Source organism: Candidozyma haemuli (genome assembly GCF_002926055.2).
Source record: "Candidozyma haemuli strain B11899 chromosome Unknown I_2014730914, whole genome shotgun sequence".
Classification (NCBI taxonomy): Eukaryota; Fungi; Ascomycota; class Pichiomycetes; order Serinales; family Metschnikowiaceae; genus Candidozyma; species Candidozyma haemuli.
The window spans coordinates 752,192-766,138 of record NW_020289909.1 but is presented as its reverse complement, the minus strand read 5'-3'; the positions used below and the strand labels follow the sequence as shown (position 1 = coordinate 766,138).

Here is a 13,947-nt window from a genome sequence, read left to right as displayed (position 1 = left end):
GATTTGGGTGATTCTAGAGAAAGGTTTGTTTGGATCGGGTTTTATGGAATGTACCGCTGCTTATTTGGGTGCTCTTGGTACGTCAACTGTGGATGCCTAGCTAGAGGCCAGGGCAGAATCAGGCCATGGACATGAAACGAGTCTCATACTGAATGACTGCTTACTTGGAAGCTTAGCGTTACTTTACTTGGATTCCAGAGCAACGAGGGCCCCTTTTTGTGTGCTTTAAATGCAAAGGTACCCATATACTCTATATCATGGCTACTCAAGGAAGCCAGTGGATCCACCTCCTACAACCACTCCAGTCCTATAATGTTCCAAGTTCCCACCAGAAACCTCCAAACAGTCCCTCCCTTCCTCTATGTACCCCCAGTTTAGCCCACCTTGGTAGCTTCGTCTCGTTGCTTCTTCCTCGCTTATGCCAGGTTCCCCACGGATAAGCCAAAACTAATCCACAAACCTTCACAAAGCCAATAAACTGTCTCCTTCAAATTTCAGGCTTCTAGGGTCGTCATCGGTCGCCCTGCGTAAACCTTATGCATATTTCTCGTAAGAGCAATCTTCCTCGACGACCGCCTAGTATAAACTAAAATCACTACGTTTCCATTGTTCAATGCATGTTTCTCTACGAAGAGCAATTCTAAATGCCCACGTCAAATGTTTCCCCTTTACAACTCCACGTAGCAAGCCTGCTCGCCAAAACTCTATTCCTAACCTTCCCAACCTTCATATGCAACAGCCACAGTACTACCACATAGAACTCTCTGGAACCCTGCTTCCAAAACCGCCACAAAAGCCTCTGGATCATGTCAGGCCCTATCGCAAGCGAATACTCTAATTAAAACCGATCCTACATCATGGTACCTGCTGTTTTTCTGCACTTTGCATAAAGTTGCTCTTCAAACGCACGTTAAACGGCACTTGACAAACCTTGCGAGAAAGCAACGGCTATTTTTCTCAAATGAAACGTTGACCCAACTTTCCTTAGCTTCATTACGTCAAGCTACGATTCTAGAAACGTCGCCGCACGTGTAAAGCAAGCGTCTTGTAATCATGTAGGGTACTTCTGGTCAATGGCTGCGAAACCACAGTTGCCATGGCCTCCAGCTGTTGCTAGAAAGTGTGGCTATAAAAGGGGCCTTTCCTTTCCCTGTATTTTTTCAATCTTCAACTACTTTATTATGTCTTCCACTACTGTTTTGATTTCTGGAGCTTCTGGCTTCATCGCTTTGCACACCGTCCAAGAGCTTGTTAAGCAGGGCTACAACGTTGTTGGCTCTGTCAGAAGCGAAGAAAAGGGTGAATACGTCAAGAAGGCTTCTGGTAACCCTGAAAAATTCACCTACGAGATCGTTGAAGATATCGAGAAGGAAGGTGCTTTCGATGACTTCGTCAAGAAGCACCCAGAGGCTACTGTCTTCTTGCACACCGCTTCTCCATTCCACTTTATTGCTCCTGATGTCGAGAGAGACTTGCTCTTGCCTGCTATCAACGGTACCAAGAACGCCTTGAAGTCCATTAAGGAGAACGGCTCCAACATCAAGAGAGTTGTCGTTACTTCTTCCTACGCCGCTATTGCTTCCCCAGAGAAGTCCAAGCAGGCCGGTAAAGAGTGGGACGAGTCCTCCTGGAACGACATCACCTGGGAACAGGCTTTGGAGAACCCATTCTTGGGCTACTTCGGTTCCAAGACTTTTGCTGAGAAGGCTGCTTGGGACTTCGTTAAGGAAGAAAAGCCTGGCTTTGTTCTCTCCACCGTCAACCCAGTCTACGTTTTCGGCCCACAGCCAACCAACGAGTTCAACTCCACCCAATTGAACACCTCTTCTGAGATCATCAACTCGATCTTGAAGATCAAGGACACCGAGGCTAAGGTCAACTCATACAACGGTGCTGCTGTTGATGTTCGTGACGTCGCCAAGGCCCACCTTGTTGCTTTCGAGAAGGACGAGGCCAAGGAACAGAGATTGCTTTTGTCTTCTGGCAAGTTTACCCAGCAGACCGTCTTGGACGTTTTGCATGTCAACTTCCCAAGCGAAGCCCAGCATGTTCCTATTGGCGAGCCAGGTTCTGACAGAGAGGAGATCAAGACCACAGCTTCCCCTAAGAACGACAAGACCAGAAAGATCTTGGGCTTTGAGTTGATCTCTGTGGAGCAATCTATTGTTGACAGCGCCAAGCAGATTCTTGAAGTTGAGGACAAGCTTAAGACCACTGATCTTAACTCCAAGCACCAGCAATTGTAAATGTTTTAGACGTACATAGACTTTTCATGAAATGATGTTAGATGATATTTTGTAGTGACAAGAGCCAAGCGGTCAAAGTGGCGGTGAATGATTAGATCTGGAGAAGATATTGATGGTGCTACCCGAAGCTGTTGGCTTATAGTATAGCTTGCCATAGTGCCTAAACAAATGGTTCTATAAGACGATCTCCAAACTAAACAGTACCTAGGCAGATGACGTCAACCGATTTTTATTGTTGAAATAGGAAATACCGTGGTATGGTCTAAATGTACGCTGCAAATCAAAGCATAGAACACGATCGCCATTGTCTAGCATTGTGTGTCGCTGGCATTGTTTACTTTCTCTCGAGGCACGAATCTTTAGCTAAATAGAATGATTGTAGGAAGATTTTGGATATTTTTAAAATGCATTTTTGTTGTTTCTTGGATTTTCTACCCAGCAAGAGTTCATAAGGTGAGACTATTTTCGCAACCTGGGATCAGAACCGAAAGATGTAAACTACTCAAGCAATAAAATCAAATAAACATTAAAAATGAAAGAAAAAACGAAGAGGATGACAGAAAACACCAGTGCCCTACTTCTACAAGTCTTTTAGTGTCCCTGGAAGACAGTGGTTGGATCTACAGGTGAAAAAGACCTAACTTCACAAGCAGCACCAAAGTAAAACCTACCCTTCTCTTAAAAACCTTATTTCACAGCCCAGGACGTCTCATACAAAACACCAAGCCTCCTTTGAACGTTCCTTCCAGGTACCAGGGGTTCCTGCTGACAAGTACCACATAGCCACTCTATACGGCATGGTCTATATGAAGATTTGCAGCACTGATGGATCCAAAGGTCCCTCGAGTAAATAGGCAACAAGGAAAACACACGTCGATAATCAAAAAGCGTGGATCATATATACCTACTAATACTGGCACGCCTTGTAAAAGATAGCTCCTGGCCCCCTATTTGAAGATGACCTCTTTCCTCATGCCTTAAGGCCTAAGTTCACTCGATTGCCATACGCGTGGGCCAAATTATGGTTTTTTCCTATTTTTGGGTACAAAGCAGTACACCGCAGCAAGCGCCACTTTCTTCACATTTCATAAACACCCATACTCAAAGAACCTTCCTTAACCTTGCTCTCGGATAAACTACTACCGCCTTTTTGCCCGTTAGCTGTGCCAATGTGCCAAAAACCTGTCAATATTTTTGTGGCATTGTCGCTGACATGGGCGGTGCGGCTTACGTGCAGTCCACACCTTCCGCAACGGTACGTGTATTTGCAACAGCTCATCTGCCAGGAGGCCCTGAACACTAAAAATGGTAAATCGACTTATTCTCAGCATTGGTTTTCACCCTCTGAATGTATATAGACAGTCGCCTGGGTCGCCAGGGTGGATTGCCCGTGTAGGCTCTGCTTTTCAAAGTGGGTGTTCCTGCAGGACAACACCCTGAATAGACTCTTTTGTATTAGACAACATAGCCGCAATGGCATATATCCGAACCGTAGCATACTAAAAAAAAAAAAAAATCGTACATACGTGTAGTCTCGACATCCTGTTGCTCCTAGCTGTGGTAAAAAAATTTACAGAGAATACCAACTCTTCTTCTGCCTTTAAGCTTTCCCTGTCCATCGTTTTACCTTCAGACTTCGAGAGAAGCTAGTTTTTCCGACCAGGCCGCCTCAAATCAAGCTATCCTCGATTTTTTTCCAACTAAAATCTGCATCTGATTGCCTGTTGTGTAATATTTTCCCAGTGCCAAGACCTCGATTCCACGCAAGCCCCTTGAACATTAGACAAATTTAGCCGTCTGTCAAAGCACCATTTTTCTTGACTACAGATCAGCTTTTCTTGTCTTGCAACTACACTTTTTGCAACCACCGAAAGCCTCCCCAATATGGTTCGTGATTTGACCCTGAACGCCCCTCAGCTGGGCTACGAAACGCCTCAGAACCCTTTCGCTTCGGATTTGGATAACGAGAACAGGTACAGAGACTCTAACTCGTCGTTTGGATCTCTGGAAGAAGCAAACTTTCACCTGAGTCCTCGTTCACAGTACGGAAACCGTTTTGCCTCTTCTTCGGGCTACTACTCGCAAAACGGTACTTCTGCTAACTTATTACTGGGCCAGAGCTCTGGAGATCAGGCTCCTGCTTTGGCTGTTTCTGCTCCACTAGATAACGGCATGGACCCTATTCAAGTTCCTTCTGAATACGATAGGTATCCGCTGATGGCGGGCTCTAGAGTGGTCTCGCTGACTTCTTTGGCTTCCCAAATGAAACAAGAGTATTCTCCTAATATGGGTCTGACTCTGGACCTGGCAACGCCTGACGAAGATGCACTGATGAAGAGTGGAAACCCCTTCATGACACATGTGGACTTTTCACCTTTCGGCGGCTACCCAGCCCTGTCATTTCCTCTTCACATTGATGAGAAGGAGCCTGATGATTACTTGCATAACCCAGATCCTATTGCCGATGCAGCCTACGACAAGAACAGGTTCTGGTACGATTTGAAGACCATGGATAAACGTGCTGCTGGAGGTGCCATTGGTGTTCTTTTCTTGCTTCTTGGAGCCATTGTTGTCTTTGTGCTTTTGCCTGTTTTCTTCTACTCGGGCGTCACAGAACATTACCATCCACAGTCATACGAAATCTTGTCCCAGTACAAGTATCCACTTTCTGGAGCTATCCGTACAGACTTGGTGGACCCAGACACTCCAGAAGATGCCTTGTTTAAGGAGAATAACTCTGGCGAGAAATGGAAGTTGGTCTTTTCTGATGAGTTCAACGCTGAAGGTAGAACGTTCTACGATGGAGACGACCAGTTCTTCCAGGCTGTGGACATTCACTATAGTGGTACAGAAGATTTGGAATGGTATGATCCTGACGCTGTTACCACTGCCAACGGTACTTTGATTTCTCAGTTGGACGCTTACAAGAACCATGACTTGTTCTACCGTTCTGGTATGGTCCAGTCCTGGAACAAGATGTGTTTCACCCAAGGCATGATCTTTATTTCTGCCCAGCTTCCAAATTACGGTAACAAAGGTGGTCTTTGGCCAGGTCTTTGGACTATGGGTAACTTGGGTCGTCCTGGTTATAGAGCATCTACTGAAGGTGTGTGGCCATACACTTATGATTCGTGTGATGCCGGTATCACGCCTAACCAGTCTTCTCCAGATGGTATTTCATACTTGCCTGGCCAGAGATTGAACTCTTGTACTTGTGCTGGCGAAGACCATCCTAATCCAGGAACTGGCCGTGGTGCACCCGAAATCGATATCATTGAAGCTGAGACTGATACCAACGACTTGAAACTCGGTTTGGCTTCCCAGTCGTACCAGATAGCGCCTATGGATATTTGGTACATGCCAGATTACAATTACATGGAGATCCACAACCAGGAAGTTACCAGTGCTAACGTTTATACTGGTGGTCCGATCCAACAGGCAGTTTCTGGAGTTACCACGTTAAACAACACCTGGTACGAGCGTGGTGACGGTGCTGGAAAGTACCAGGTTTACGGGTACGAGTACCTTAACGATAATGAAGATGGTCATTTGACATGGTACGTTGGTGAAGATCCAACACTTACTGTTCATGCTAAGGCACTTGGGCCTAACGGTAACATTGGATGGAGAAGACTCTCCAAAGAACCCATGGCGGTGGTGATGAACCTTGGTATTTCCAACTCGTGGGCATACATTGACTGGCCCACGATGATTTTCCCAGCCCATCTTCGTGTGGACTACGTCAGAGTGTACCAGCCAGAAGACCAGATCAACGTTACTTGTGATCCAGACGATTTCCCAACTTCTGATTATATTGAGCTGCATTTGGAAGCATACAAGAACCCTAACTTGACCTTGTGGTCAGAAACCAAATACAGCTTGCCCAAGAACAAACTTACACATAAGTGTTAACGAAGGGTAATTAAACTTCCAGATGCATCTCTGTGTCGCTTAACCAGCTTGTGTTTTGGCGTCAACCCGCCTGACATGCCTCTTACTGCCTGATTTAGCTTGGATCAACCGCGTTTAAGCGTTCTTGCTTCTTGATCTGGACGCGATCTGGCTTTGGGCTTGATCCAGCTGGTGAACAAGATGATCTGGCCAGCGTGAGAAGCCGCCTTGAACTTGGTAGGCGCCTATTCGTGAGAAGTGCGTTGGCTTTGGTTGTCTTTTTAGCAAGAATGGGCTATGGTTTGCCCAAACGCGTTTAGGCGGTTGTGCATCATTTTACATTGCTAAGTTGGATTTTGGCTGTATTGTGGCGTACGGAAGCAGTTGCAGCTTGAGAGGCAGAGAAGGACGTTTTGGGTTGACATTGATATTGATATTGGCGTTGGTGTTGGCGGTGATGATTTGGTGATTCTGGCACCACCACCCACCAAACCTTCATCCTTCAACTGCCAACCGCCCTCCAGTCCTTCCAACGTGAACATTCCATTTCCAGTATTTTCTATTTTTTTCCCACCGTTTACCAGCCTTATACTGTCTCAGAGCCAGACCAGGTCTAGTCCATCGAAGACTCGCGGTTTTGTTACTGGCTTTCTGGACATAGGCGAAGCTGCGTTTCTTGCTCACGATCCTGTGAAACCACCAACACAGAATCCCGAAATCACAGAATCCCAGAACCAGCATTCCACCATGGTCCATTTATAACTGCAAACTGCAACGTGATCTGACCATCGTGGTATTTACTGGTGCTTCTATTTTAAGCCATGAGGCTATGGTAAACAGAGAAAAAAAAAAAAAATACAGAAAATTCGCAGCCACAGAGGGTCTCCCAACAAGGCATCCCTCCACCTTCCAACCAGAAGAATCAAGAAAAAGAAGCCTAAGAAAATACTCAGATCCAAATTTCTTCCCCGTGCCAGCTGTGCCATTTTTCCGGTTTTTCTTCTTCCCTGTCTTGTCTTGTCTTGTCTTGTCTGGCGCCTGCGTCTCATTGCTGTGGCAGGCCAAAGAAAAAAAAAAAAAAATACCGTTCCTCCCGCGGTCTAGCGAAGCCTCACCAGGGCCAGAAATAGCCTTTTCCAGTACCAAACATGTCCAGATATTCCACCCAAAAAGACCAAAAATCCCCCAAAATTCACTTTCCCCAGTTCCCCCAGCCGTCCAAATCACCGTCCATCTTCACCGTCCTCGCCCCTCCTTTGTGTCCACTTTCTACCTCAACCCTTCCCTGCCAACCTTCATCTTTCTTGCCTAGCTTAACCGCCAGTGCGTCCCAGCTGCACACCCAGCCAAAGCCTGGCGAGAGGAAGGAAAGGGAAAGTGGAGGGAAGAGGAAGAAAAAGGGAAATTTGAGTATACATTTTTGGAGATCCAAATATGAAGTATTTTTAATACATGGATATTTTTAAGGGAAAGTGGAAGGCTGAGGCAGAAATGGGTGGTCAGGTTGATTGCACTTGTTCGCTTTCGCTCACAAGTGCTCGCTCACAAGTGCTGCTTCCTGCGTCTTGGCAGCCAAGAGTGTCCCTTCTTCCTTGCTCACCTCGCGTACCAAAGCATTCCAAAAAAAGCCATTTTCCAACGTGCCCACAAAACCGCCTAAAATCCTTCCAAAAGCGTCCTGATCCTCCTTTGCTTTTCTGGTAACAACCTATTTCCTGTTCTTTTACCTTCCGTTCCCCGTCGTTCCTCCACGGGCCCTGGCTATTTTCCTTTCCTATTTCTCACCGCCTGGTCGCGAGTGCACAGCCTGCGAGAAAATCAAACACTAATCTCATCTGACCACTCCAACTCAAACTTCAACAACCACTACTGCTTTTCCATGTCCCACCGTGACTTGACCAATAACGGCTACCCAGACAGCCCTCGTAACCCGTTTGACGATGGCTCTGGTCTGTACGATCTGAGCCATTTTGACGAGGCGGCTTCTGACGAGTTGCTCAACCTGGGACCTTCCTCCAACTCGCCCGATGCTGAGTTTGCCAACAGAGCTAGCTATAACGGCTACTACTCCAACTACGACGATCGCTCCAGAAGACACATGTCTCTGCCTTCTCAGCAGGGCGGCGGCAACTTGGTGGCTCCTACTGAGTTCAACAGGTACCCTAGTCTTGCCAATTCCAGAGAACACTCGCTGACCTCCCTTCTGTCCCAGTTCAAGCGTTCCCACTCCCAATACATGCAGTTGACCCAGAACGGCCTGGAAACGGCTTCTTCCAATGGTGAAAACGTCCTGGACCCGTTCTTGGCCAAGGTGGACCTCTCGCCGTTTGGCGGCTACCCTGCCCACCAGTTCCCACTTCACATTGACGAAAAGGAGCCCGATGACTACTTGCACAACCCAGATCCAATCGCTGATGCTGCTTACGACAAAAATAGGTTCTGGCATGATCTTAAACACATGGATAGACGTGTGGGTTGGGGTCTTGTTGGTTTCATTCTCCTCTTGTTGGGTGCCCTCGCCGTGTTTATCATCTTGCCCGTGGTGTCCTTCTCTGGTGTTGCCAACCAGGCCAGACCAGAATCTTATGAGATTTTGACTCCTTACAGATACCCTCTTTCCAGTGCTATCCGTACGAGTTTGATCGACCCTGATACTCCTGAAGAAGAATACAAGCGTGTGAGCTCTAACGGTGAAGAGTGGGATTTGACTTTCTCTGATGAATTCAACGCTGAGGGCAGAACTTTCTACGATGGTGACGACCAGTTCTTCCAGGGTGTCGACATTCACTACCAAGCTACTCAGGATTTGGAATGGTACGACCCAGATGCTGCTACCACCGCCAATGGTACTCTTCACATCACTTTGGATGCTTACAAGAACCACAACTTGTTCTACCGTTCCGCTATGGTTCAGTCTTGGAACAAGCTTTGTTTCTCTCAGGGTCTTATTGTCACTTCTGTCAACTTGCCTAACTATGGTCACAAGATGGGTCTCTGGCCAGGTCTTTGGACTTTGGGTAACTTGGCCCGTCCTGGTTACTTGGCTTCCACTGAAGGTGTTTGGCCATATACTTATGACTCCTGTGACGCTGGTATCACTGCTAACCAGTCTTCTCCAGATGGTATTTCATACTTGCCTGGCCAGAGATTGAACGCGTGTACATGTTCCGGAGAGGACCACCCTAACGCCGGCACGGGTAGAGGTGCTCCAGAAATCGATATCATTGAAGGTTCTATTGATGACACGCTTAAGACCGGTGTGGTGTCCATGTCTTACCAGATTGCTCCATACGATGTTTGGTACTACCCTGACTACAGTTTCGTTGAGATTCACAACAACGAGGTTTGTGCCATGAACACATACACTGGTGGTCCATTCCAGCAGGCCGTTTCTGGTCTTGTCACCTTGAACACCACCTGGTACGAGCGTGGTGAAGGTGCCGGTAAGTTCCAAGAATACGGCTACGAGTACATGAACGATGATGACGAAGGTTACATTACTTGGTACGTCGGTAAGGGTAAAGAGGGTGCTGCTTTTACTTTGAATGCTTATGCTTTGAGTCCTAACGGTAACATTGGTTGGAGAAGAATTTCTAAGGAGCCAATGTCTATCATTATTAACTTGGGTATCTCCAACTCTTGGGCTTACATTGACTGGCCTTCTATCATTTTCCCATCGCATATGAGAGTTGACTACGTCAGAATCTACCAGCCTCCAAATGCTATCAGTATGACTTGTGACCCTGATGATCATCCAACTTCCGACTACATTGAGAACCATATTGCTGCTTACATGAACAACAATCATAGTTCTTGGGAGATGGCTGGATTCAAGTTCCCTAAGAACAAGTTGACTGGATGTTAAGTCCTTTTCCTTCGTTTTATTCGGTTTATGATGAGATTGAGTTTTCGATAAAAAAGAAAAAGAAAAAAAATTACTATGGGCATTCAAGGGCATTATAACCCACTGAAAAGAATGGAACAGTTGACGCCTCCAAACCCGAACGAGTTACACAAGCCATGGCGTACATGCTTCTCCTTGGTCTCGTTGGCAACATAGTCGAACTTTTCGAACTGTGTCGGGTCGTCGTCCTTGTGGCGACCAACATTTTGTAAATTAAGAGTGGGCGGCAAGAGCCCCGTTTCGATAGCCTTCAACGTGAAGGCCGCCTCGACCGCACCAGCGGCTCCGAGTAAATGGCCGATGGACGATTTTGTTGAAGACACGGCAAGGTTAGAGTTTTTATCAAATAAAGTCAGTATTGCGTGATTTTCTGCTCTGTCTCCAATGACAGTTGATGTAGCATGGGCATTGACATAGTCCACATCCGTAGGCGCTACCTTTGCCCTTTCTAGCGCCATCTTCATAGCCGAATAGGCTCCATCTCCTGTTTCCAAAGGTGCTGTGATATGGTTAGCATCTCCAGACAAGCCGTATCCTGTTACTTCAGCATAAATCCTAGCACCTCTCTTCTTAGCAGCGTCCAAGTTTTCCAAGACCAAAATACCACACCCTTCACTAAGCACGAATCCCTTTCTGTCCGCATCAAACGGTCTTGACGCTTTCCAAGGCTCATCTTCGAATTCGGTAACCACAGAACGAGCTCTGGCAAAACCAGCCAACGCCAACGGATGAATAGAAGCTTCTGTACCTCCACAAACCATCACATCGGCGTAACCGTTATGAATAAAATTATAAGCATCACCAATAGCATTCAAGCCAGTAGCACAAGCGGTAGACACAGAATGTAGAGGGCCCTTAAGACCATACTTGATGGAGATATTGCCCGCCGCCATGTTATTCAAAAGCTTGGGAATAAACAACGGCTGGACTCTTTTGTACCCCTTCTCATGGAAAGCCACCGAGTTGGCATAAGCATCTTCAAAAGAGCCTATACCAGATCCCACAGCTACACCAACCTTATTCTTATCCACGCCTTCCAAATCCAACTTTGAATCTTCTAGCGCCTCTTTCGTAGCAGCAATGCCATACTGCGTGAAAAGAGCCCATCTTCTGGCATCTTTATCAGCACATCTCTCTGGATCCCAGTTCTGGATCTTTCCAATGACCTTGGAAGGCACTTTATCCCAGCCTGCTGATTCGTAGTCTGGAAGCAGTTTGGTAGATACGAGCCCTGACTTTCCCTTGATGAGGTTGGCCCAGGAGGACCTCGTGCCGATGCCTAATGGCGTGACAAGGCCAATTCCCGTGACAGCGACTCGAGACATTGGATGGTAGGGAAGTGGTGATGAGTGGAAATTGGAATCTGGGGAAGCCAGGTGCACGGGTGTGGAAGAGGTACCAATGGATTGTAGTTAAAGGAAAGGAAGAGGCGGTTGGGTGGTACTTGTGGGTTTTGTGATGTTTGTTGATGCTGATAATGTACTTTTACTGTGTTTTTTGTTGCGTGGTGGAGGTATGGTTGGGTCTTGTGGTGAGAAGAGTATGAGAAGGGCAAGTGGTACACTATGTGATATACTAAGGACAGGTTAGGATTTGGACAGTTTTTGACTATGTTGCTAATTTACAAGAAAGGGATGTACTAGTTCAACAGGAACTTATTATAGTTGTTGTTGACACATGGTTTGGAGTTCCATTAATCATTATGACTTTTCGCAGCCATTGGTTCTGAGTAATACATAACCTACTTCCTTTCCAGAATTAGAGTCTATCAAATGTGCAGCGTTCCACTTTATAGTATCAGTGAACACTTTAACTTTTCTATAAATATCCTGTTGTTGTCACCATGGCGACATCACTCCCTAATCTGAACCCTCCTTCATGAGAGCATCCTTGTAACAGAGGTACCTCTTTTCATCGCCCAAGATGAAGTTCTCTGGACTTTCAACCATGGATAATGGCAAATTAAAGGCATTGCACAAGTCGATCCACTTGTCGAAGAACAGATCTGCCAGCAGCTCGTGCTCTCCTTTTTCAACCAGCAAACTGGCCAATTCATTAGCCACAAATTCGTTCACTTTCTTCACTTTCAAATTTTCACCTTTGTATCCGCCTTTCTTGAGTTTCTTCTCGTAATCAGCAAAATCAACCAACGTCGTCCGTAGCTTCCTATATAAACGGTCAGGTTCTTCACCATCTGTGTTGAAAGGAAACTGTTCTTTGTATTGAACATAAGGAAGCTTTCGTATCTCAGCTTTGTGTTCCTGAAGCTCCTGGTAGAATAGAAGGTTAGCTGTAGGAAAACGGCCCTTGGGTGCTTGCTTGAAGTTTGAAGAAGACTCGGCAACCCATTCATTGAACGCCGTTTCCTTTTCTTTATCCAGGAGACTGTAGAAAGCCGGTTCCTGGGCCATTACCAGCACGAGATCCTCGACCACAAGAAACCATGGATCGTACTTGGAGAAAGACCCCTCGTGTTGTGATAAGAGCGATTTAAACGTTTCCTTGACTCCCTCGTCTGCTTCAACTTCACCAGCCTCATCGTCAGAAAGCAGAAGCTCCAACCCAGCATTCACATCCACCAGTCCCTCCAGGGCATCATCTTCGCCCAGCTGTTCTTCCTCCTCCTCGGCAACATCTTCCTCGGCAACATTATCCTGAGGAACCACCACCTCTTGAGTCGCTTCCACTTCAGCCTCTTCTTCACCCTCATCCTCATCACCTGAATCACTCAGGTAGCCCTGTAGAAGACTCACACCTCCACCAATTGGCTGTTGAACGTTCTCCTCTTCCACTTCCTTCTCCCCCACCTCTTCCTTCTCTCCCTCACCTTCATCCAACGGTCCCATCTCGCCGACCACAGATTGGATAAGATCATGAGGCACCTCCACTTCCTCTGGCTCCAGTTCAGACACTCCCTCTGCAGCCTCATCCTCCTCCTCTTCAACCTCCCGTTCAACCACCTTCTTTTTCTCCTTCTCCTTCTTCTCCTTTCCTCCTCTCATACTAAACCCCGGGACTTTGCAAAAAGCACAGCTAGTTCATTATAATCAAGCTTCTCCAGTAGACCCTCCTCAGTCTCGGTGATCTGCCACACGGAAGCTTTTGAAACGGCATTGAAGTAAAAATGGTGGCATTTGTCCGTGATAACCACGTGCCATGGCGTTTCCGGCACAGAATACACGAAAAGAGCGTTTCCTGGCGCCATTAGTGTGCTTTGGGTGGTTGGTGGTTTCTTGCAGATCTCCTAGCTTGTTTGTTGATGTCTTCGCGATTTGGGTGCAAAATTCCACTATGTAGGGAGAGAAGTGGGAGAGAGAGGTGATTTGGAAGTGGGTGGAGAATAAAAAGGGCGATTCTGTTGTGAAGGTTTTGGAGAAAAGGGTTTGTTGATTTGGTATTTTTTTTGTTTCCGAGTGTCTTATGGGTTTACGAGATGAGGATGGTTCTGGTGGTGAGGAGACAAGAAACGTACATTCCCCACGAATCAGCAAGTTCCATGAAGAAGTGCAAACGTTTTAAAGTGTCAATGATAAGTGTGATTATTTTTACTGAGGCCCAAAAAGTAATGCAAGTTTGCTTTCGTTGTGTTTTTAGAAGGTTTAAGAATGAACACAGTGTGAGGTTCATAGAGATGGCTACATCCATCAACACTTACCATTCCTTTTAGTTTCCTTTCAAGTTCTTTTCGTTTTCTTTTTTGTTTTAATTTTCCTCGGGCTTCTTAATCCCAACAAAATAATCCTACTAAATTGAATTGAAAGTTGGGAATTCAGTGTGGACGGTGACGTAAGGAAGCTGACTTCGAGGTCCAACTTCCCAATATCGTCTCCAAGGTTGAAAGAAGCCGAAAGAAATTAAAAGTACTGGCATTTTAATATGGATTTATTCCCTTCTGTGCTAAATTGA

General features: G+C 46.3%; 5 protein-coding genes across 5 annotated transcripts; 3 read left to right on the top strand and 2 right to left on the bottom strand. All coding sequences in view use genetic code 12, as the record gives it.

Moving 5' to 3' along the window:
* Positions 1–1,181: 1,181 nt before the first annotated feature.
* On the top strand, positions 1,182–2,246 carry CXQ85_005245 (SDR family oxidoreductase; the record flags this gene model as incomplete). The annotated part of the gene is made up of 1 exon (XM_025488844.1): positions 1,182–2,246. One exon carries the CDS (start codon positions 1,182–1,184, stop codon positions 2,244–2,246), a length of 1,065 nt encoding a protein of 354 aa, XP_025343611.1.
* A 1,884-nt stretch (positions 2,247–4,130) lies between these two features.
* Positions 4,131–6,158, top strand: CXQ85_005244 (SKN1/KRE6 family beta-glucan synthesis-associated protein; the record flags this gene model as incomplete). Its single annotated transcript, XM_025488843.1, has 1 exon — positions 4,131–6,158. The coding sequence occupies one exon, from the start codon at positions 4,131–4,133 to the stop codon at positions 6,156–6,158; it is 2,028 nt and encodes a 675-aa protein (XP_025343610.1).
* A 1,858-nt stretch (positions 6,159–8,016) lies between these two features.
* Positions 8,017–10,002, top strand: CXQ85_005243 (SKN1/KRE6 family beta-glucan synthesis-associated protein; the record flags this gene model as incomplete). Its single annotated transcript, XM_025488842.1, has 1 exon — positions 8,017–10,002. One exon carries the CDS (start codon positions 8,017–8,019, stop codon positions 10,000–10,002), a length of 1,986 nt encoding a protein of 661 aa, XP_025343609.1.
* Positions 10,003–10,094: 92 nt separating this feature from the next.
* Positions 10,095–11,366, bottom strand: CEM1 (fatty acid synthase; the record flags this gene model as incomplete). The annotated part of the gene is made up of 1 exon (XM_025488841.1): positions 10,095–11,366. One exon carries the CDS (start codon positions 11,364–11,366, stop codon positions 10,095–10,097), a length of 1,272 nt encoding a protein of 423 aa, XP_025343608.1.
* A 534-nt stretch (positions 11,367–11,900) lies between these two features.
* CXQ85_005241 (uncharacterized protein) lies at positions 11,901–13,043 on the bottom strand (the record flags this gene model as incomplete). Its single annotated transcript, XM_025488840.1, has 1 exon — positions 11,901–13,043. The coding sequence occupies one exon, from the start codon at positions 13,041–13,043 to the stop codon at positions 11,901–11,903; it is 1,143 nt and encodes a 380-aa protein (XP_025343607.1).
* Positions 13,044–13,947: the final 904 nt, after the last annotated feature.